The sequence below is a fragment of the Mustela putorius genome, unplaced genomic scaffold, assembly GCF_011764305.1.
Source record: "Mustela putorius furo isolate JIRA1106 unplaced genomic scaffold, ASM1176430v1.1 tig00003845_pilon_pilon_pilon, whole genome shotgun sequence".
Taxonomy (NCBI): Eukaryota; Metazoa; Chordata; class Mammalia; order Carnivora; family Mustelidae; genus Mustela; species Mustela putorius.
Window position 1 is genome coordinate 65580278 of NW_025421998.1, and position 25104 is coordinate 65605381.

Genomic DNA, 25104 nt, shown 5'->3' on the forward strand with positions numbered 1-25104 from the left:
AGGAGCAGAGGACACATACACGGTAGTGGTTTGGAGTTTATCTACCTCTACTGTGCGGGAACAGCTGACTACCAAGTTTTCAGATGGTCTCTGGCACGAGCAGGTTAACAAATGGCAGACCTGCTTGTGGAGGCTTGAAATTTAATGCGCCTTTTCATCCTCTGTCTGTTGAACCAGCCCTCTAGAGCTAGGCTGAAGGTATAGGTGGTTAATCTAAGACCTGGTGAATTAGACAAAAATAAATAAATATACAAACAAACTAACCTAAAATCACCCAGAAATTTATTTTATTCTTTCCTAAATCCTGGCATCCCCAGCCTGTATCAGTAAGTTAGCTGCCTTAATCTTTTCCCTGAGTATGGAATTGTCTGGAGATAATCATTTTCCTCAGCATAAATTTTAAAAATGCATATAGAAAGAGAGCATCACAGAAAGCAGAAGCAATATTACAAAAGTGATAAGGGCATGGAGCAGGCTCACGATTACTTTGTAAGCTAACCATGGAATGGGAATTTATTTTCAAATAGCTATACATTTTGAAGAGAGGGAATCCTATCTATATCACATATATTTGGTATATATTTTACATTTGTGTGGTAAATATATCAGACGTACATGGTATGTATATTACATATGTGGGTATATATATTATATACATATGGTAGTTGGTTAGGAAGACAGAGGCCTAGCTCCAGTCCAGGATCTTTTTCTGTTTTCGTTGTGACATAGGTTTATACAATGAAATGTGGTGTACCATGTACTTTAAAACTAGTGCTTGGAACTATGTTTTGATGCTTTGGTGGAAATATTTACTGTTTTATATAAGAATATATTGAATTCTGTATTTTCAAGTGGTGATGCATGTTAAAATAGGAACACTTTCAAAAAATCATTAGATGAGTTAGTAGAAAATAGATCCATAAATGAATTATAGAAGATGAGAAAGTTTCAGAATGTCTCTTTAATTAGACTGATGTCTCTGAGGGCAATCATGGCCCCCATTTAACAGAACTTTGGGTATTGCCAGAGCGAGAACACTAGGTCAGACAGCCAGGGATACTGGCCTCATATGCAATTTACATTCCTATATTCTAAAATGTTAATTTCCCAGGAGATTTATTAAAACTCATTCTTGAGTAGAAATAATATGCCTCAAGTTTGGGTAGCTCCTTTTTATTTTAGGCCTTTTTATTTTATAGGTGTCCATGGCACTTTAAAATATGAAATGTTATAAAAATATGAAAACATTTGTGCCAATAACTTCACTTGGTATTAACCAGATAATTGAGTTGTTTTTTTGGTTCCCTGCCTTTCCCAAACCTCAAGCAGGTTCTCTTCTAACCTTGCTTATTATTATTCATTGAAGATTGTTTTAAGAAACACAAAGCCTGTTTCGACCCTTAGCTGTGTCATTTTATGGAAGGTAATATAATTGCTCTGTGCTTGGTTTTCCTTATCTAAAAATGAGGTGATATGGCTGTATGATTTTAAAAATCACTCAAAATGTTTGTTTATTCTATGTGTATGCATTTTTTATTTCCTAGTGTCTTTTTTTTTTTTAAGGTTTTATTTATTTATTTATTTATTTGTCAGAGAGAGAGAGAGAGAGAGAGAGAGAAAAGCAGGCTCCCTGTCGAGCAAGGAGCCCAATGCAGGACTTGATCCCAGGACCCTGGGATCATGACCTGAGCCGAAGGCAGCAGCCTAACCAACTCAGCCATCCAGGGTCCCTATTTCCTAATGCCTTAAGACTACATAAAATATTAGTCCTATACCTTGAGAATATTATTTGAATATCTTTTCATTCAGGGGTTTTATTTTATTTTAATTAATTAATTAATTTTTAAAAGATTTTATTTGTCCAAGAGAAAGAGGGAGGGAGAGAGAGCACAAGCAGGGGGCATGGCAGAGACAGAGGAAGAAGCAGGCTCCCCGCTGAGCAAGGAATTGGTACAGGACCCTGGGATCATGACCTGAGCTGAAGGCAGATGCTTAACTGGCTGTCCTCCCAGGCATCCCCACTCAGGTGTTTAAAACCATAAATTATATGTTCGCTTAAAAAGAAATCTCTGGAGGTGCCTGGGTGGCTCAGTGGGTTGGGGTCTCTGCCTTTGGCTCAGGTCGTGATCCCAGGGTCCTGGGATCAAGCCCCAAGTCAGGCTCTCTGCTCAGTGGGGAGCCTGCCTCCCTTCCTCTCTCTCTGCCTGCCTCTCTGCCTGCTTGTGATCTCTGTCAAATAATTAAAAAATAAAAATTAAAAAAAGAGAAAGAAAGAAATCTCTCATACCAGATTTCTAAGTTACTGAAAGTAGAATTTTACATATTTCTTGTTGTAAGGAAAATCATTTAAAGAGAACAGAGAAACATCACATTTTAGTAATTTGTTAAGTACCTACTGATGGTTTTTCAGGCTATGAGAAATTACAGAAATTTGAAATTTTGGGGGTGGGTGTCCTTTTTTTAATCTAGAGAAATCTTGTACAAAACCATCACCATCAAAGAAACGCTGTTCTGACACCACCGAAGTAGCAGAAGTTTCTAACTTGGAAAATGAAAAACCAGTTGAGTCTGCTTCTGCAAAACCCTGTCCTCCAAGTCCTCCGGCTCCCCAGGCGCAGCCTCAAGCACCTGCTCCTGTCAGTGCTTCGGAGACGGCCCCAGCCCCGGTGCCCAGAGTGAGGAGGGGGCTCAACTCGAGATTGGAATCAACTGCAGGGTCCTCAGTGAAAACACGAATGCAAAAGCTGGCAGAGCAGCGGCGCCATTGGGATAATAATGATCTGACAGGTATGAATGATACGATGGCCTGGTCCTTAAAATCTGTTTCAATAAGCTTCAACTTGGATGCAAATTTGAGGTATCACTTAACACACGAAAGATCACTGCTTCTGTTTTATCTATCTCCTCAGTATCCATCACTTACAAATAGTTTGTATATCAATGGGATATTTATCAGTTGATTGTGTTCTCATTGAAGGAGATGCTACTGAAGTTCTTAGAGCAGCTCCCAGAAGCTTGGTCTCATAACAGAATTATATTTGCAATAAGACACAATAGAGAACAAACTATACCCTCGTCATTATTAGCATTGCTGACCTTTAGCTCTGTATGCAAGAAATCCTATTTCGCGGATTAACTAATTAAATAAATTTGAGTGGTTAAGGTATGTAATGCTATTTAATAGAGGGGAGAGAAAACGTAAACATTTACTGAGCACCTACAACACATGTTTGTCAGGGTGCTGGGAACCCATGAAGTGACCTGATCCTTGCCTCTGTGTTCTCATATTCAGATGGAGAGTCTAAGAGCAAATCAGCAGGGTTATGTGTTCTATGATCAATTTTGTCTCCTATCTCATTACAAAAAAAGCCTTGAGATAACTCACAAAAAGAACTATATTACAAAACAAAAATAAGGAAATTCTTGGGTGAAGAGAAGGAAGAACAAAGAAGGGGAGGGTAAAATACAGGCGTTCAGGTCCTCCTCACTTGCCAGAGTTATGAACTTGCTAGCAGCCAAGGCAAGGAGGTTATACACCATCAGTTATTTCACTACTATTTATAAGATTAAAGCAGAACCGTGGCTGGAACTAAGACCTAAGAGAACTTTCTTCCCTGGGTCCTCAAAGATGACTTTGTAGAAGGTAGTTCGTGTGTGAGGTTACTCAAGGTAGGCAGATGGCCTGGCTCCAAGCTCAGTTGGTGAACACAGTTCCGAAGAGAGCCAGCATTGTACAGTGACAGCTGGGCCTTACCCAAGGAAGTGTTCCTCAAGCTTTGGCTCTCAGCCTGACTCCTGTGTAACAGAAACATTTGGACCATTGGATTGTAATCTCAGGAGCATGCTGGAGCCCTGGGGTGTACTTATGTCTTTTTAAAAAAAAAATCTGTTTTACTCTGGTGCATAGCCAGAATTGAGACCAAGTGATCTGAAGAAATGGATGGACAACATAAATTTTAGGCAGTCTTTCATAAATGTCAATTCTTTGGTCTGAAATTTGGTAAGTATCGGATAGCAGAGTGTTTTAAGATTATCCTTTTGGCAGTGATGGTAATTTCAAGAGTCAATACTTACTGTGTAAAGTGCTAGGCATTCTAAATATTTTTTGTTCTAATATAGTATAACATTCAATTCTTATAAATATCTTAGGACATACATACCACTTTTTTGTTCATGTCATAGAAGAGGAAACTGTGTTCTTTTTTTTTAGGAAACTGGGTTCTGAGAGGCTAAGACTCCTTACCAGAATCAGCAGCTAAAATTCCAACCTCAGTTGTTGGATTCTAGGGCTCAACCCTTGCCTGCTGTGACCCACCTGATGTTCTCGGGTATAGATCAGGGTGCAGATATCCCATGCTGTCTCTTAAACACCTAGTGATTTTGGTAGTGGGCAGGGCTAACCGTGCTTCTTTACGATTCCTGGGGAGGCTAATCAGTAAATGTGCCTAAATACAAGGATGTTTCCTTTCTGTTTGGCAAGAAATCTCTATGAGAAATAGAAAGAGGGTTTAATGATATAATGCATGGTGAGAAGATCAGCCAAGACCATAAATATTCTAGGGCAGAAAGCATTCCCACACTGACTTTGAACATTTTGAAAACAAATGTTAACAAATGCTTACCTCAGCCTTTAAAGTAAATCTCTTAAGGGATCATAACCTGTCTAATTTTAAGTACTGAAACTTGAAAATAAAGTGTTTGTGATGAATGAGTTAGTGTATGCTCTCCAGAACTGTGGGTATAAACCAGTTAAATGAGGGATTATACTAAAATATAACTTAACTGAAGCTTCTTTTCTGATAGAGAATAGTTAGAAGAGCTAAAGGTCTCTTAAGCCCATTCCTAAAATATGACAGTAAAGCTGTCATCTGCTTAGAGGACAGGTCTGATTCTCAGGGACACGATAGAGGTATGCAAAAGGGTATCACAGGGATGGTGGTGGCCAGGGAAGCTTTTCTAGGGAAGGCAGATGCAAGACACTGAGGGACTACTGGCTTCAGACCATGGAGAAGGTCTCCTAGGCAGAAGTAATAGGATGCCTAAGAAGCACAGAGGTATGTAAACAGAGCACGTACATAAAGAGTAGATATTTTCTGGTAGAAAAGCAAGAGATAAGTTTGAAGAAAGCAGCAGGGTTTAGAGCCTGTGGAATTTAACCAGGAGGTGATGGTGAGATACAGGGAGAATTTAAGTAGACAAAATGCTGTAGAGAGATCACTCTGGCATCAGAATTGAGAAGGGATTGAATAGGCCAGAGACTCGAGCAGAGGGAGCAGGAAGACCAGTTAGAAGGTTAATGTTATAATCCTGGTATGGAATGATGAAGGCCAGGAGTGAAGAGGAGAGGTGGGATCTGTAAGATTTAGGAGGAGGATCTCTGGGCTAGATGTCTGGGTGGTGGTGGAGGAGAAGGGAGAAGGAGGAAGAGGCCACGATGAGGAGGAACATGTTTGGGGTAGTTTCAGCATCACATACGTTATTTGGGGTGCCGGGGGATAGCCAAATGGAGGTGGTTGGTAGGTAGAAGGACCCCATGGAGGATATGGCCCAAGAGCAGAACTAGTAGAGGATGCTGCCACCAATGGAAACACAAGGCCTGCAATGTGTAGTGGCATCTAGTGCCAGCAGCGAAGGCAACTTCAAGGCAGCCGGGGAGGCAGAGGCCAGTTTGGGTGTCTAGTAGCGAGAGAATATTGTGTAGGGCTAGAGGGACAGTAGCTAAAAAGGGGTGTATGTTGGTGGGAGGGTGTTTACTTTTAGCTCGAAGATAAGACAGAGCTAGATACAGATGAGCATATTTATGTGCAGAGAAGAAAAGAAGTTTTAGAGGGGTAGAATTGAGAATTCAGGCAGAAGTATAAGGCTTGGACAGTAGGAAGGATACCTCTTCCATTGACTGAATTTGTGGAGTAGAAAGTGCTGTGGAATTTTGATTTCCCTATATGTGCTTTATGCCTGTAGGTCTTCATAAGTTAAGTATTACTATTCGAGATCTATCTATACACAAGAAGTAACTGTGGGCAACATTTTAGTCTAACCCTGTGCTATCCAAAGATTTAAATTAATTGAAATGAAATAACATTTCTTAGTTGCCCTAGCCACATTTCAAGGGCTTATGAGCCACACGTGGCTAGTGGTTACTGTCCTGGATAGCATGGATCTAGAACATGTCCATCATTGCAGGAAGTTCTATTGTACAGCACTGGTCTCATCCATTTTAAAACAAAACGTGCCTGTGGAATATGTAATCTTAAATTGTGTGATGTTGTAACATCATGAATTCTAAAATTATGACCTAAGTGCACGGTATCTTCGAGCATTTGTAATCCATTAAGATTTAGAAAAAATAGGTGTAAGAAGTTCGCCTGTTTTTTTTCAAATTTGGATGAAGTATCATCTGATTTGAAAAGATATTGTCAAATTTAAGCAGCTTGGTAGTTTCATACAATCAAGAGCTTTCTATTAGTTCCTAAACCTCCTAACTCTTTTTTAAAAGTTCTGAGTGGAGTGATCTTGGTATTACACATATGCATAACTCTTGAACACGGGTTTTAAGTCTTTTTCTGAAAACATTTCCAGATGATATCCCTGAGAGCTCAGTCATCTCCCCAATGCCATCAGAGGAAAAGGCTGCCTCCCCTCCCAAACCAGCCCTCTCGGATGCCTCGGCAACTCCAGTTGGAAGAAGGGGCCGTCTGGCCAACCTTGCAGCAACTATTTGCTCGTGGGAAGATGATGTAAATTACTCATCTGCAAAGCAACACAGTGCACAAGAACAGCCTGGTACCACTTGTTTATCCAAATTTTCCTCTGCAAGTGGAGCATCTGCTAGGATCAATAGCAGCAGTGTTAAGCAGGAAGCTACATGCTGTTCCCAAAGGGATGGCGAGGCCTCTTTGAATAAAGCTCCATCCTCGAGTGCTGTGGGTGTATCTCTGAATAATGCTGCAATTTCCAGCTCTGTGGTAAGCAATGCAATATTGGTCTTTGGAAATCATTTTTTTTTTCCTTATGAGTGATAATGTATATAAAGTATTTTATCACATATATGTAGTGTGTTTGTATCTATTTTTAGAAATTGGTGGCATAGAAAGTCAAAATCCTAAATTTGGTAGCCTAGCCTAAGATAAATTAGTTGTTGACAAGTAAATTATATTAATTTCATATGATTCCAAGGTGTATAATAATGGAATGATGGCGCCTCTTAGTCATCAGGGAGAGCACTGAACATTATTCTCCCTGTAGAATGTTTTATGTATGCGTATAAATCTAAGATATGGAATTTCTCTGAAAAGACATGTAATAAACTAGTAGCTCAAGTTGCTTTCAAAAGGCAAATTGCAGAACAGGATTTTTAAGGGTGGTTATGATAATGTTACCATATATCCTTTTGAAATGTTTGAAAGTTTTACCTTGCACATGAATTACATCATCAACTTTCAAAAATAATCTTAAAAAAAAAAAGTATGTTTCTGAGCATTGTTTTTTAATGTGGAGCCAGGTTTTGGAATTAGATAGACCTGCATTCAATCCCTGCCACATTATTAAAAGTGTAGCTTTGGACAAGTTACTTAATCTTGCAAAACCTTGTTTTCCCATCTGCAGAATGGGAAAGAAGGGGTTATTGGGAGGTTTAAATGAGATTATGTGCATAAAACCTTTAGCAAAGTGCTTGGCACATAGCACTTAATAATATGTTATAGTTAGCCATGAAGTACATGATATGATTGCGTTGAATTAATATTGACTTAATTAAAATACAAAAATATGCAGTGTGGTCTCATACAGTTAAAATTTATAAAGGTGCTAGTAAGATAATCAGAAAGAAATTGTTATTTAAAATAGGGAGTGACCCTACCCCTTATATGAAATTACTCCTCAGTGTATTATACATGGTATAATTTTAATAATAGCATTTTCAAAGTTGACTTTTTATCAAACCTTTCAAATTGGTTCGATCTATTAAGGAGAATTTTTTTTTCCGTAAGTTTACATAAAGGCTACTAAGCAAATAGACTCGTTTTGTTATAAGACTACCTTTCGATATTGTGAATATTGTAGTTTACCTGAAGTGTTATCATGTTTCAGAAAGCTGCTTCTTCCCCAGTGAAATCTTCTACTACAGCCATTACTGATGCTAAAAATTGTAATGGACAAAATCCTGAGCTACTTCAGAAAACTCCTGTAAGTCCCCTGAAAACAGAGATATCGAAACCAATTGAAAAGTCAACTGTGTCCCAGACATTTCGGCCCAAAGAAGAATTAAATAGAGAAACTTGTCGGCAGTCTCAATCTAAAGACAAAGCAGCAACATCAGGTTATGTATCTTTTTAAAAAAATCTAGTTAGTGCTGACTCTTTTCAGGGTGTCTGTTCTCAGCATTCTAATTATCCAGTTGTGAACTGCACAGTGTTGATCTGCATGGCAAGCACATGAATGTATAAAATGAGACTTCTTCAAATTCAGTCTTAATTTATTGAATGAATATTCATTAGTGGGGACTTGCCTATTTACTGGTCAAAGTATGTAGCTTGTTAACAGTTTAAACATGGTTTTTTTCTAGAATGACCATGGTAGATACTTTCTTCTATGCTTTTTGATGGGGACACAGCATATACACCTGAAAATCACATTGTAAGGGCATAATGAAGAAACATTTTTGTAACCAAGAGTGCAGAGCAATGCTTTGCAAACTTTAATATGAAGGCACCCCTAATAGCAAAGGAGAGTGAATGTGTATGTAAATGGCTCCACTCCCAATTATATTTATATGTGTGTATATTGTGTGTGAGCATGTACATGTGAAAGTTCAAAATTAACCCGTGTAGTAAAATGATGCTCCTGGAAATCTGTATTCATCTTGTGGGGACTTACACCTCTGGCTTACCCTACCCTCACATGCTATGGGTTGAGAAACACAGGACTAAAAAATAAGGTTCAAATATATGGAAATACAGTTAATTTTGAACTATATTCTTTTTTCAATAGAATTGCTTTTGAAAAGACTTTTTAATTCAAAATTTTAACTTCTTAAAAATATAATCTCTCTGGATACTGTAGTTCCTCATCAAAGAGAAGTAGACAGAGAAATGAGAGTGGATATCCATTAGTTATTCCAGGAAACCAGCAATCAGTTTCCAGATGAGCTGAAGTGAGAAGTAACCTGGGGACAATTAGCAACATCCCCACATGGACTAGGACTAGTTACTCTCAATTTTTCAGAGACTTATAGAATTGATAAGAAGGATTTTTTTTTTTTTTAATTTTTGGCTATTGGGTATGCCCAGTATATGTTACTGGGACCTCAGAGATATTTAATTTTTATGTTTCTTTGTATTCTTAAGGCATTCTGGTTTGAGATATGGTATAAAGTGACACATGGAGTCTTTAAACTATGCCTATAGGTCAAATTCTGCCTTTTATCTTTTTTGCAAATAACGTTTTATTGCAACACAGCCATGCCCATTTATTTACACGCTGTCTATGGCTGCTTTCATGCTTCAATGAAGAGTTGAGTAGTTAACATCAGTGATCACATGGTTTGCAAAGCCCAAAATATTTACTGTCTGGCCTTCTGTGGAGAAAATGCTGATTTCGGATAGAGAGAAACCTCTTTCTCTATGGTCTCTATCCCATTTGTTCTACTTCAAATGTACCTCATACTATTTCAAATGAATACTATTTTAAGACTTTATAGAATCAAGATATCGCTTGATAAAGTCAATAATCTCTAATTTTTCTTTTGAGAGAGAAAAAGGATTTAATTCCTAGATTTTCTATTGTACTTCCTAAAACCAAGATAAAATAGGGCTATAGAAACAGCAGTAGTTGGGTTATCATGGTGAGGACCCTTTGGTGATAGGGAATACTGTTAATATACATACAGTCAATTTCCAGTCATTTAGGTTCTGCTTATTTAGTTGAAGGGTTTTCTAATTTTCACTGTCCTCTCACTCTACCTTTTAAAAATTCTTGCTCTTCTTTCTTTGAAGAACTAAATCTAATAAATGAATTTTAAGACACGGAATTAGATAGGATAATATGGTAAATTTCTGTTTTAAAGCTGTTTTCATACTTTTTACTTTCCAAATGAGTAATCTAAGTAGAATCAAAGCATTTTAGAGCCATACTGGATTTTAGAACCTTTTCAATACAAGTTATAATTGTTATTTATTATAAATAGCCTCCAAAATGTGTGTGCTTTCTGTAGGAGGAGCAGGAATTAAGCCTTTCCTGGAACGCTTTGGGGAGCGTTGTCAAGAACACAGCAAACAAAGTCCCGCTCGGAGTACACCCCACAGAACCCCCGTTATCACTCCAAATACAAGGGCCATCCAGGAAAGATTATTCCAGCAAAATACATCTTCATCTACTACTCATTTAGCACAACAGCTCAAGCAGGTCTGGCATACTGCTTTTAACATTATTCATTACATGTTCTCAGCGTAGAACCTAGAAATCAAATTGTAAATTCCGATATCAGTCTTTTTGACAGAGATAAATAGCATCTTGGTTCCTTGTATCGCTTATTTCAAATTAGAAATATTATTGACTTGTGTTCCATGCATACTGTGATTTTTTTTAAATCTCAAACCTGAAGACAAGCAAAGTTTAGTAGTATCTGAATATTATTCTTAAACATACTATTGGCTCTTGTATAAAACAGAGCTTTTGGTGGTTTTAGGAACGTGAAAAAGAACTAGCATGTCTCCGTGGCCGATTTGACAAGGGCAATTTATGGAGTGCAGAAAAAGGCGAAACTTCAAGAAGCAAACAACTAGAAACCAAACAGGTAGCGTAAACAAGAAAAATGGGAGTGAACTTGGTATGGAAGTATTGCCGGGATCTAACTTGTGGTCCTGCATTGTCAAACAGTTCTTTATCCTGTTTCTTTTAACTGTGCCATTTTCCATTCATAAACCCCTTCAAAGTTCATACCTAGTCTGCTTTTCTCTTGTGCTACTCTCCCAATCGGTATTCACTGATGACCTACTTAGAATCAAAATTTTAAAACATGTTCTCAGTTCTCATCTTCAATTGATTTCATATTTCATTTAGTATTCTACTTAGTTGCTAGTTCTAAAATGTTTCTCAGAATCTACTTTTTTCATTAATGATAGTAGATTACTGTCAGATTTCATTAATCAGCTTTCAACAAAGTTCCTACTTATAAACTACTTTGTGTTTCATTTACATGCCTACTATGTACAAAATACTGTATTAGGATATACATTTAAGCTAAAAATAATAGAATTATATTTAAAGTGGTACCAGTTGAAATAGGAAAATACATTTAACCAGTATTCTCTAAGAAAGACCTTTAATTGATTTTTGTTTTTATCAGGTCTCTTGCTTAACAAATCATGTTTCCCAGGGTTCTGACCTAACCCTGTTTTCTTATTTGCTCTGGGACATCTCTTCCTTGTCCTCACGAAATGCTAATGTGCCTGGCTGTGTTGTATTCCTCTCTCCAGAACTCCAGGCCTGTTTTGCTGGTAGAGTTCTTTGCACTTCTCACTAGTATATTTTCCGTGTAGCCTCTGTCTTCACCTAGGGCTTCATTCTCTACCTCACCATCTAAAACAGTCTGGGAGTTCTTCCTTGCCTCCTTCTTCTTATTATTGCATCTTCCCCTAGCACACACTTGAACACATACACATCCACTGTGTCCTCTGCTGTTTCCTTATCACTTCCAGAGCTTTGTATTGAAAACCTTGATTTTAGTCTGGCTACTCTCCTGTCAGAGCAATTTTATTTTTTTTAAAGATTTTTTATTCATTTATTTGACACAGAGAGAGAGAGAGAGAGAGCTCGCTCAAGCAGTGGAGCAGCAGGGGGAGAGGGAGAGGGAAAAGTAGGCTCACCAAGCAGGAAGTCCGGTGTGGGGCTCAATCCCCAGACCCTGGAATCACAACCCCAGCTAAAGGCAGATGCTCAATGGCTGAGATACCCAGGCACCATAAGAAATATATATTTTTTAAAGATTTTATTTATTTATTTGACAGACAGATCACAAGTAGGCAGAGAGGCAGGCAGAGAGGCAGGCAGAGAGAGAGGGGAAAGCAGGCTCTGTGCTGAGCAGAGAGCCCGATGCGGGACTCGATCCCAGGACCCTGGGATCATGACCTGAGCCGAAGGCAGAGGCTTAACCCACTGAGCCACCCAAGTGCCCCCGTAAGAAATATTTTTAAAAGGCAGGTATCTGTGTATTCCCTTGCTTAAAGTCCTTAGAAAGCTCTCCCTAGCCAGCATCAGAAAACCATCTATAGTGCTTGGCTTGCCATCTAGAATCATCTAGAATCTGGCTTCTCACTGCTCTTCCACATGTGTGTGTCAGTCCGGTCATGCAGACTGCAGTTTCTCAAATGCACCCATGTTTTCAGATCTCTTTGTCTTTGCCTTGCTATTTCTCTCTGCAAAGAGTATCTCCATGGTGAGCACCTACTTCATTAGGAGTAGGTCAAACTTCAGTCCCCCCTGGAAACCCTTACCAGGCCCTTTTCCTCAGGGGCCATCTTTTCTCACCCTGTCATCCTATTGTTTATCTCAGCTGGAATGTTTATCTTCTTGTAACTGTTTCACCTTTGCTTTCCACTAGAGCCTTATCTGTCTTTATCTGTGTTCTTAGTGCTTGGCTCACAGGACGAGCTCCATAAATTTGTCCTTGAAGGAAGGAATGAATGAGCTAATCCTTCCTATCGGCATACAGCAAGCTGTTGTCTTTCATCTTAAAATAAAAACTACTCTCTGGACCCCCTATTCCCTTCTCTTTCTTTACCTCCTTTTCATTCGCTCTTCCAAAAGAGTTATGTCTTGCTGCGTACATTTTTTCCTCCCTTCTCTCTGGATCTCTCCACTCAGGCTGTCACCACTACTTCCTCATCAAATTCACTGGGGCTCTTCGGTAATCAATTTTTAGGCATTTAACTTGACTTACTAGCAGCATTTGGCATTGTTGATTACTGTCTTCTGTTTGAAGCACCTTCTTCACTTGGTTGCCAGTGTATCATATCATGGCTTTTCTGCTTCATCCCTGGAAATATGGGACAACAGTTCTGAAACTCTTGTGTTAAATAATTCCTGCTACACTTGCAGAATTCCTCCCCGGATGGCTGCACATTTGCATATAAAGAACATTCTGAACACAGTAACAGAGTTTAGGGGTCTGGCTCACTCAGAACTCATCCATGGTACCCACAGAGGGAGCAAAGAGGTGGGAGGAAAAAGTGATTGAGTGTGGTGTTGCTAGAGTCAAAGAGAGGGCTTTGAAGTCTGACCTACTCCTAGTGAAGTAGGTATTCAGCATGGAGATACTCTTTGCAGAAAGGACCTTTCAGAAAAAAGGGATGGTTGATAGCAAGTATCTGTTGTCAAATGTGGACTGGGCCGAGACCACTGGGTTTTGGAAGAAAGAGCTTGTTTCTTGGCAAGAGCAGTTTGGCTGAAGTGGTGAGGGGAGAATGCAGGTGGTGGTGGGTGAGGAGCGGGGCCAGAGCGTGGAGGCAGTCCTCAGACCTTTAATTCTAAAAGGGAAGGGAGAAAGGAGGTGATGGCCGGAAGGGGATGAGGAAGGGAAGCACAGTTTGTGTTTGTGGTCGTGTCGTGTTTGTTTTGTTCTTTCTGAAGAGATTTAAGTCAGTTTTAATGTCAAAAATAAGGTTTATAGTGTGCCTGGGTGGCTCAGTCAGTGAAGCATTTCACTCGATTTTAGCTCAGATTGTCACCTTGGAGTCATGGGATCCAGCCCCACGTCAGGCTCCATGCTCAGGATGGAGCCTGCTTGGGATTCTCCCTCTCCCTCTGTCCCTCCCTACTCGCACATGTAAATCAGTAAATAACATCTTAAAAAAAAAAAAGAGGTTTATGATAGAGGAATAAGTGATGCTAATTGATAGGGTCGGGTAAACCTTTCAGGAGGTAAGACTGGACTGGATGAACTCCGGAGCACCACGAAGGGAAAGGATTAAGACAGGTTCCGGCTGTGGGAAGAAGGAAGAAGGAAAGCGGTGTTTGGGGGCAAGTGATTTTAGAACTGTGATGACAGAAAACTGGTAGAATTTCTATCTGGTTACCTCTGTTTTGTTCATCCTTAGGGAAGGGAAGGTGACAGATGTGATACTCTGGAGGACAGGAGGGAGAACTGACCCAGAAAGAGAAGGACAGAAGAGTAGTGTGGAGACTCAAGTGGGGGTATGAGAGCATACAGTCCTAGTACTCTAGGTCTGTCCAAAGAACCTGGATATAAACATGGAGAAGGTGATTGTTCCAGGGATGGAGTTTGCTAGACATGAGGAATGGAAGTATAGTTGAGGTGAGGGAGTTGAAGGTATTGGTGAGATTGCGGTTGAACTGAAGGCTCTAACCAGGATGGAGGTGTAAGAAAATAGGTGAGAGTAACAGGAAGAAAAGCATCAAATGGCCAGAAGTCCCCATGAGGCCAAAGAGTAGGATCTGGTGGGAATTCCTGAGTAAGAGAGATTGGAGGGTTTGGGGGAAGAGGCTGACTCCAGGGCACGGCTGAACTGGAATGGTGGTGGGGGTCTCTGAAATGGAAGCATTTATGCAGCTAGGGGCCAGGATGCTGGCGAGAAGGTACTTGTGGCTATGCAAACCACCCAGAGGATGGCAGGTCTGGGACTGCAGAAGCAGGGATGGCGGGAGCAGGAGGAGAGAATTAATTACTAAGAGTGTGGAATTACCATTAGGGAGCTGGGAGGGGCTGTCCCTTATGTTGTCAGGGTGTGTATCCCAGAAGATGGTAGGGGAGTTGTGCCTTCCCGGCACAGTCAGGCCTGCAGCGCAACATTCGGTAGTTTACTTTGTGTACATGCATCAACAGCTCCTTCTATCTTAAGAGCCAAAATAGTCTGGAACTAGTTATGGAATGAGAATATGTGGGTTTGTAAATTGGCCCTCCCAGTTATTGGCCAAGTCATTTAACTCCTGTGTCTCTATCTTTTCTTCTTTAGAATGAAGTAATAGTACCTAACTTGCAGGGTTATTGGGAGGATTGGGGAGGCAATAATGTCAAGTGCTTAGAAAGGTGACTGGTGCATATTAGGCTCTATTAAGCATTAGTTGCTGTTCTTCTTACTCTTGTTTGATTATTTCTTCTATTGCTTTAATCATAAAACCCATGATTCAAAAACAATGAATGTTTGTCTCCCACAGCCTTGTCAATGATTAAGAAAGACTCAGATGAGTGATTTTTTTTTCTTTTTCTTTCCTTTTTTTCCTTCCACATTCTGTTTTTGTTCTTATTTTCTTTGCCTTTTACCCACTGAGTAAATGTTAAGGGGAATCTTGATGTAGGAACTGTCAGTAGATTTTATAGGTTTGGGATGAGATAAGTGGCCTAGGGGAATTGCTTTTTTCTGTGTGTGCCTTGCACTTTAATCAGTTTATGTAAAACTACTCCAATACAAATTTTCCTTCTTGCCTCCTAGTCTCTTTAAGTACATCCTGGGAATTACAGAGAATACTGAGCCAGCATCAACGGTTTCTTGTGTTCTAAACATTGCATTTCTTGTGTTCTAAATATTTCACATACATTATTTTGTTTTGAGGAAGTTTATATAGAATTATGACTCGTGTTTGTTTCACCTGATAACATGCAGAAAGAAAAAAATCTGTAGTGTTGAGAAATGACATCTTCATTTGCTTTTTTAGGAAATTCACTGTCAGAACACCCCCCTCAAAAAACATCCAGCTGTGTCAAACACCCCATCGGTTCCAGTAACAGAAAAGGTGACAGAAAATCAGACACCGGGAAAACCTTCCAACACAGAACCTACAGGTCAGCATTTTTTACTTCTGCTCCACTTACAATGAAGCTTTCCATCTACTATAGTTTTGGAAATTGCATCGGAAAGCAGAAATACTGCTTTAATGTAAAAAGATAGATTAATATTTTTATTGCTACTCATTCTTTCATTTCTAGCTGTGCAATATGCTTCTTCCTTAGTAGTCCTTTCAGACTCAGAGTTCATGCTCTTCATGGGAGGATAAATCACTGTACAACTCTTTTTTTTTTTTTCCCTGAGAAAGATTCAGTAAGATCTGTTGAATTATGGAGTGTGCATGCTCTTTAGTTTATTTTCTTTATAAGTGTTTCTATAAGTTGAATTCTTAAAACTACCGCGCAAAGATGATTATTCAAAGAGATGAATGGCAGCACTGTTTGTAATCGTAATAAAGTGTAAATGACCTCAATGTCCATCAGCAGAAAACTGTTTAAATAAATGGTGCTAAATCCATGTCCCCACATATTATGTAGCTGCTTAAAACAATAAGTGAGCTTTGTATGGAATGACATTTAACATATCATAGACACTTAAACATTTTTTTGTTTTTTAAATTTATGGTAAAAAACACATTACTAAAATTTACCATCTTAACAGTTTTTAAGTTCACGGTTCAGTAGTGTTAAGTACATTCACATCGTTGTGGAACAGAGCTCCAGAATTTATTCATCATTAGAACTGAAACTATATAAATCAAGCAACAATTCCCCATTTCCTCCTCTCCTCAGCCCCTGGTTACTACCATTCTGCTTTCTGTTTCTATGAATTTGACCACCTTATAAACCTCATATAAGTATAATCATATAGTATTATCTTTCTGTAACTAGCTTAAAAAAAAAAGATTTATTTATTTTAGAGAGAGAGACCTAGAGTGCAGTGGGGAGGGCTGGAGAGAGAGGGAGAAACTTTAGCAGACTCTGCACTGAGCATGGAGCCCTACATGCCGCTCTATCTCATGACCCTGAGATCACAACCTGAGCTGAAATCAAGACTTGAATGCTTAACTGACTGTGCCACCCAGGCACCCCATAACTAGCTTATTTAATTTACCATAGTGTCCTTAAGGTTTATCCATGTCCTAGCATGTGACTGGAATTCCTTCCTTTTTAAGGCTGAATAATACTCCATCATGTATATATACATTTTGTTTAACCACTGTCTATCAGTGGACTTTTTGGTTGCTTCCATCTCTTGGTTATTGTGAGTACTGCTGCTAGGGACATAGGTATGCAAATGTCTCTTTGAGACCCTGCTTTTAATTCTTGGCATAGACTCAGTAGTAGAGTTGCTATATCATACAGTGGATCTATTTTAAGTATTTTGAAGGAACCATTATATTATTTTCTGTAGCACTCATACCATTTTACTATCTCATCAACACAGCACAAGGGTTCTAGTTTTTCCACATCCTTGTCAACACTTGTTACTTTCTGGTTTTTTGATAGTAGCCATCCTTAGGGGTGTGAGGTGATAGCTCATTGTGATTTTGATTTCCATTTCCTTTACAATTAGTGGTGTTGAGCATCTTTTCATATATTTGTTGGCTGTTTCTATATCATCTTTGGAGAAATGTCTGTTCAAGTCCTTTGCCCATTTTCTAATCAGGATATTTTATTTTTGTTGTTGAGTTTTAGGAGTTCTTTATATTAACCAAACATTAACCTCTTACCACATATATAATTTACAATATTGTCCTCCATTCTGTAGGTTTTCTTTGCAACTCTGTTGAATATATGCTTTGATGCACAAAAGTTTTTAAGCTTGGGGCACCTGGGTGGCTCAGTGGGTTGGGCCGCTGCCTTCGGCTCAGGTCATGATCTCAGGGTCCTGGGATCGAGTCCCGCATCGGGCTCTCTGCTCGGCAGGGAGCCTGCTTCCCTCTCTCTCTCTCTCTGCCTGCCTCTCTGCCTGCTTGTGATCTCTCTCTGTCAAGTAAATAAATAAAATCTTTAAAAAAAAAAAAGTTTTTAAGCTTGATATTGCCCCATTTGTCTGTTTGTACTTTTGTGGCCTGTGCTTTTGATGTCGCTCCCAAGAAATTGCCAAATCCATTGTCATGAAGCTTTCCTTCCATGTTTTCTTATAGGACCTTAATAGTTTTGAGTCTTCTATTTGGGTCTTTAATCGACTGTGAGTTAATTTTTGTATATGGTGTCAGATAAGGGTCCAACTTCATTTTTTGCATGTGAATATCCAGTTTTCCCAACATCATTTGTTGAAGAGACTTTCCTTCCCCGCCAAATCATCTTGGCAGCCTTGTCAAAGATCATTTGACTAAATATGTAAGGTTTTGTTTCGTGGCTGTCTATTCTTTCTATTCCATTGGTCTATGGATCTGTTTTTGTGCCAAATGTGTTGATTACTGTAGCCTTGTAATATGTTCTGAAATCTGGAAATGTAAGTCTTCTAATTTTGTTCTTTTACAGAATTATTTTGGATGTTCAAGGTCCCTTGAAGCTTCATATGAATTTTAGGATAGACTTTTCTGTTTCTTCAAAAAATGTTATTGATAAGAATGCATTGACTCAGTAGATTGCCTTGGGTAGTACTGACATCTTGACAATGTTAGGTCTTCCAATCCATGAACATGGGATGTCTTTCCAGCTATCTGTGTCTTATTTAATGTCTTTCAGCAACGTTTTGTAGCTTTTGGCATATAAATCTATCACCTCCTTGGTTTGGTTTATTCCTAAGTATTTCACTTTTTTTTTCCCCCTAAGTATTTTATTCTATGAACAGAAGTAATTTTAATTCTTTTCAAATCTGGATGCTTTTTTTTTTAAAGATTTTATTTATTTATTTGACAGAGAGTGATCACAAGTAGGCAGAGAGGCAGGCAGAGTGAGGGGGGGAAGCAGGCTCCCTGCCGAGCAGAGAGCCGGATGTGGGGCTTGATCCCAGGACCCTGGGATCATGACCTGAACCTTAGGCAGAGGCTTTAACCTACTGAGCCACCCAGGTGCCCCAATCTGGATGCTTTTTATTTCTTCTTCTTGCCTATTGCTCTTACTAGGACTTCCAAAGCTGCACTGAATAGAAGAGGTAAGAGTGGCCAAGCTTGCCTTGTTCCTGATCTTAGAGGAAAAACTATGAGTCTTTCACTACTGAGTATCATGTTAGCTATGGGCTTTTCCTCTGTGGCCTTTATTATGTTGAGGTAGTTTTCTTATATTGCTAATCTCTGAAGTGTTCTTATTGACACTTTTTTTTTTAATGAAAAACAAAATGCAGAACAGAATGCATAGTATGATTACTTTCTGATAAAACAAAAGGATGTTCATATTTGCATACATAGGGGCAAAACTGGAAGAACAAGCAGTAACCTTGTAATATTGACATTGCCTTTCTCTTTGGGGAGGAAGAGATAAATGGGAATGTGAAGAGAGGACAGTTGTTTGGGGGGATTCTGCATACATCTCTAGATTTGAAATGCATAGTTTTATAATCCGAAAAAAGAATACATAAGATTCTTTAACTGAAAAATTCTAGGTTCTTAACATAATCTAATATGATTTTTCTTACAATTTTTTTAGGTTTCACTGAATGTGAAATGACGAAGTCTAGCCCTTTGAAAATCACATTGTTTTTAGAAGAGGATAAGTCTTTAAAAGTAACATCAGAGCCAAAGGTCGAGCAGCAGACTGGTTGGTTTTTTATGCTTTATTTCCTATTAATATATTGGTAGAAGCACATATTCAAATATATAGTGTCTTGTATTTCAAAATGTCTTCTGATTTTGTAATTCTCTCTGTCTTTCTCTTTTAACTAGGAAATACTCTAGCTTGCACAAAGAGATAGCACTTTTAACAGTTATCTTTAGGTCATAGACCCCTGTGAAAATCTGATTAAGGCCATCACTCACTTTCACAGGGAAAGGAAATGTGTTGTTCTTCCACACTCTTAGAGGAATAAGTGGCTCTTGAAGACTATTTGGGACCCCTGCCTTAGGTGATGTTACTATTTCCCTATTATTCACTGCCATGTGAAAGGGAACTCCCCAACAATAGAAAAAGAGTGACTTGAAAGAACATTTTTCGTGAGTCTGAAGCCTTTGGCTGTTACCTTGCCATTTGCATTCTTCCTTAATATTTTTTCTTAAACCCGAAGCATTGACTCAACTTTCGACAGTTTCAACCTTTATTGCTTTACTGTATATTTAGAAAGCGCATGAACGTGAGATCTGCTCTGCTGTCCTTTTAATTCTTAAAGATCTGAGTCACAGAATCCACCTACTGCAATCTTTTTCAGAAGTGGTACGTGAAACTGAGATGAGTGTGGATGATGATGATGATATCAATAGTTCAAAAGTGATTAATGACATCTTCAGTGATGTCCTGGTGGAAGGTGAGCTAGATATGGAAAAGAGCGAAGAGGAGATGGACCATGAAGAACAGGAAGATGCACTGAATATCTCCTCCATGTCTTTACTCGCTCCATTAGCACAGACAGTTGGTGTGGTAAGTCCAGAGGTAAGGAAAGACGGAATGTTAACAGGCCTGGGATACAAACTGTTAGAATGGGATCCCCTTTTGTTTTAGTTGGTACATGGGGATTTGGCCCTCTGTAGCCAGGGGAATTCTGGAACTCTGATATCAGTTCTCTTAAAAGAGAGCTTAAAATGCTTTGGTGATTTCCTGTGACCTTAGATAAAATCCACAGCATGACATGGTTTAAAAGGCCAGATGTCTGGGCTCTGCCATTGGCTGTTTCTGTATTCAACCTCTTTACCACAGTTCCCTCACCTGTTAAAGGAGGTTAAAACTAGTTCAGGCTGATGTGAATATTATATCATTAGTATATTAGTATTTAGCACCAGACAGAGAACTAACATTTATGGACAGCCAACTACAATTATTAGCTATCACCATAAATTGAATAACTGCAGCTTGGCGAGTTGATGCAATTAGAAATATTTTTTAAGACACTTGCAGATGTAGGTTTTAGCTATCTTTTTTTAAAAAAAAATTTTATTTATTTATTTGACACAGAGAGAGAGAGAGAGAGAGAGAACACAAGTAGGCAGAGAGGCAGGCAGAGAGAGAAGGGGGGGAAGCAGGCTCCCTTCTGAGCAGAGAGCCTGATTTGGGGCTCGATCCCAGGACCCTGAGATCATGACCTGAGCTGAAGGCAGAGGCTTAACCCACTGAACCACCCAGGCACCCCGGTTTTAGCTATCTTTGAACTTTTATTCATTTACTATTTAGGAACTTATTTTAGTTGGGCTTGGTTTTATGATGCATCAGTTGGCTTATTGGATGTTTATTTTCTAATAATAGAGAATTTATTCATTTCCTCAGAATTATCATTTAGAATCCATGTCATCCATAAAACCTACTAATACCTCATGTGTTTCACTGCAGAGTTTGGTTTCCTCACCGAGATTGGAATTGAAAGACAGCAGTGTAAGTGATGAAAGTCCAAAGCCGGGAAAATTCCAGAGAACCCGTGTCCCTCGAGCTGAGTCAGGTGATAGCATTGGTTCTGAAGATCGTGATCTTCTTTATAGGTAAGAACGTTTCAGAAGGGATTCAGTCACTAAGGGTCATGGTTAGATATAGCAAATTGTATTATAATGTTATTAATAATTCACCTATAAAACTTTGGAATGACTTTTTTCAGCCTCTCTTTTACCAAATGGCATTTTGCATTCCACCTGTTCAGTAAAAGAGAGTGCTCAGTGTGTTGCTGGATTTCTAATAGAGTATACCTTATTTCCTGAAGCATTGATGCATATAGATCTCAAAGATTCAAAGAAACAGAACGTCCTTCAATAAAGCAGGTGATTGTTCGGAAGGAAGACGTTACTTCCAAGTTAGATGAGAAAAAGAATGGCTTTCCTGGTCAAGTTAATATCAAACAGAAAATGCAGGTATGTACTTCTGTGGAAAGGAGCTTTGGAATGTTTTTCTGTACAAGACTGTATACTCCTTAAGGACAAGGGCTCAGCCTTACTCATCTGTATACCCTGAGTGACTAGGGCATTGTCTGATACACTAGAGCTCAGTAAATTGCTCTTGAGTTCAGTGTAACTTGAGAAAGGAAGGACTTCTCTGTTGGAAATGTTGCTTGTTTGATATTGTTTGATATTTCTGAAATATTTAAAATCTTTTTTTTTTTTTTTAAAGATTTTATTTATTTATTTGACAGAGAGAAATCACAAGTAGACAGAGAGGCAGGCAGAGAGAGAGAGAGAGGGAAGCAGGCTCCCTGCCGAGCAGAGAGCCCGATGCGGGACTCGATCCCAGGAGCCTGAGATCATGACCTGAGCTGAAGGCAGCGGCTTAACCCACTGAGCCACCCAGGCGCCCAGATATTTCTGAAATATTTAAACGTTTGTCATATATCCTTAAAGTCCAACTCTAAGTTGGATGGTAGTGAAGTGTGAAATTTTTTTGCTCTTAGATGTTCTTGTATGCTAAGGAAGGCATTTTTAAAAGTATAAATATATATAATTTAAATAAAATGAATCAAATAATGTCTAAATCTTTATACTTTGTTGAATGTACTCCCAATTATAATTTTAATAAGTATGAGTGGAAAGTCTTCATGAGAAAGACTGTTTATAGTGTAATTATTACAGCGTGTTGAATATTTTTGGTGCATAATGTAGACACTTGAATGGTGAGATAATAACATTTTGACTTTACTCTCTGGATATTTCAGAAATTATCCAACAGGCTTAGTTAGAACTGAAGTTTCAATAAAGTGAAAATGGCAATTAAAAATGTGAGTTTTTTCTTCCTTTTGCTGGTTTCCCTAGGAACTCAATAATGAAATAAATTTGCAGCAGACAGTCATCTATCAAGCTAGCCAGGCCCTTAACTGTTGTGTTGACGAAGATCATGGAAAAGGGTCACTAGAAGAAGCTGAAGCGGAAAGACTTCTCCTCATTGCAAGTACGTGTGCTACACTAGAAACAAGACTCTTGTCTAGGATAGTTAGAAATCTCTATTTTAAAGAAGGGGCTTTTTTCTATTTCGGTTGATCTGTGTTTTTGTGTGTTTCTTATGACACTTGTGAATGCTCTGCACATAAAATGGAGTTTGCACAAAAGGTGAAAGAATTGGAATGCATTTGAAGATATGCAGTTGTGAAGAGTATGCCAAAAATGAATATATGAACATATGTGTGTGTGTTTGTGTCTGTGTGTGTGTGTGTGTATTCGTATACATACACTCTGTCTTAGCACCTAACTATCTTCATGGAGCTAAAAAAAAAAAGTGCGTGAGTTTAGTTGTGTATGTGTGTTGAAGAATGCTAGGGCATGTTAGTGCACAGAGATTATACCATACGAGAAAACTGGCAAAAAGTTCAAGCATTAAGTTATAAAGACATTATAAAAAGATGAGCAGTCAAGGTTTTACCCAACTACTACCACCTGTTTTATAAAGAAGCACTGATCTTGTCTTTGATCTTAAGTACATTTTCTTGAGTTGGTCTCATGTACAAACAGTTACAGTTTTCATATTTGTGATATTGCATATTTTTACATAGCTGAGAAGAGAGCCTTTTTGATTGATGAGTTGAATAAATTGAAGAATGAAGGGCCTCAGAAGAAGAATAAAGCTGGTCCCATTGCCCCAAGTGAATTTGTCCCATCCAAAGGATCAGTTACTTTGTCAGAAATCCGCTTGCCTCTAAAAGCAGATTTCGTCTGTGGTACGGTTCAGAAACCAGGTATGGTGATTTTTATTTGCATCACTTCTGGGTCCTAGGTTAAATTATGGGCCTTACCTGGATAGGAATTATGCAAATGGGAGCAAGTAGAGCATGCAAAAAGATGCACAGCTTGTTATCTTGGGCTTTAGTTCCTTTAATGAAGATATATTCATAAAAATAACCAAGAGAAAATTGCGTATATGGGGTTGCTGATCTACACGGTAACAGGGTTCTAACTGAAAGGAGGTGAGTTACACATAGGTGTTTTGTTGTTGTTGTTTTTTAAGATTTTATTTATTTGGTAGAGAGAGAGAGGACCAAGTGATGGGGGAGGGGCAGAGAGAGAAGCAGACTCCTGCTGAGCAGGGAGGCTGATGCAGGATGGATCCTTGGACTCTGGGATCATGACCTCAACCCAAGGCAGACACTTAACCAACTGAGCCACGCAGGTGCCCTAAACATAGTTTTGAACATAAAGTATTTTCCCAAGATGAGATGTCTTGATATAGCACATCATTTCAACTTTCATTATTTAGTTTTATTGTGGAAAGTAATGGGACATTGAAGAGAATCTACTTTATTCTGTTTAAAATTCAACCTGGGGTGCCTGGGTGGCTCAGTGGGTTAAAGCCTCTGCCTTCGGCTCGGGTCATGATCTCAGGGTCCTGGGATCGAGCCTCGCATCGGGCTCTCTGCTCAGCGGGAGCCTGCTTCCCCTCCTCTCTCTCTGCCTGCGTCTCTGCCTACTTGTGATCTATCTCTGTCAAAAATTATTAGTTGTAGAGGTGAAGATGACCACCACAGTGAAGATGGTTCTATTGAAATTATTATTGCCTTTGTTACTCTAGATTGAATAAGTAAACTTTCCTAAATGTGTGTGCTATGATAAATCATAGCAAAGTGGGCAAAGGAGAATATGGCACCAGAATCTAAAAAGAGGGCAGGGTAATTATACCACACTTAATAAAAATCAAAGTTTCATTAAATTTTGGTGTAGTTCTTTTAAGATTCTTTTATGTTTTCATTTGCATGGGCCATTCTGTTTGAGGAGAGAGAGGGCTAGACATGGGTAAGAAGTGAATTTAAGCTACAAGGAAAATAAAGAATGGAGCTTTCTTTAGGAACAAGGTAACATAGGTTCTGATTGTTGCTGTTGTCTGATTTTGGTGTGGTCTGGAAGAAATCTTGGTAATATAATACGTACCTTGAAACGTGGGTATTTACTAACATGGTGAAGAAACACTCTTATGTTTTTATTAGAATTTATCTCCAAGGAACTTTCACAGAAATATAATATTTTAAGGAACATATTGAGGCCTATATTGTTGAACAATATATCGTCAGCTAAAGAATTAGGAATCAATAGGTAAAATTTGAAGTCAGCAGAAACTGAGGGATATGGAGTGATGTCATTTCAGTTCATATAAATTATAGGAAGACACCCTGATGAGGCCTATTGATGATGATTATGACTGTCTGCTTATGTATCTTACTTAGCTTTTTGTATCTGGAAAGTTGATTTTAGTAATTTTTAGGTAAATTACATAAATCGGTCGCAGTTTTACTTTTTCCTTTGGTTTTCTGAAATGCTGATTAGTCAAATCTGACTTTGCTTGTGCTTATTACATAATGTGATTACTTT

At 38.8% G+C, this 25104-nt stretch overlaps 1 protein-coding gene across 3 annotated transcripts in view; it reads left to right on the forward strand.

Moving 5' to 3' along the window:
- Positions 1-25104, forward strand: part of ANLN (anillin actin binding protein) — a 48746-nt gene that overhangs the window by 6460 nt on the left and 17182 nt on the right. For 2 of the 3 annotated variants that reach the window (XM_013051041.2, XM_004741971.3), the window contains exons 3-14: positions 2470-2787; positions 6580-6965; positions 8089-8317; positions 10211-10401; positions 10685-10792; positions 15670-15796; positions 19337-19447; positions 20052-20272; positions 21164-21309; positions 21525-21672; positions 22564-22699; positions 23298-23480. In XM_013051041.2, coding sequence (XP_012906495.1) covers positions 2470-2787; positions 6580-6965; positions 8089-8317; positions 10211-10401; positions 10685-10792; positions 15670-15796; positions 19337-19447; positions 20052-20272; positions 21164-21309; positions 21525-21672; positions 22564-22699; positions 23298-23480 — 2304 coding nt within the window. The remainder of the gene's footprint in view (positions 1-2469; positions 2788-6579; positions 6966-8088; positions 8318-10210; positions 10402-10684; positions 10793-15669; positions 15797-19336; positions 19448-20051; positions 20273-21163; positions 21310-21524; positions 21673-22563; positions 22700-23297; positions 23481-25104) is intronic. The other variant, XM_013051042.2, reaches the window with a different exon arrangement.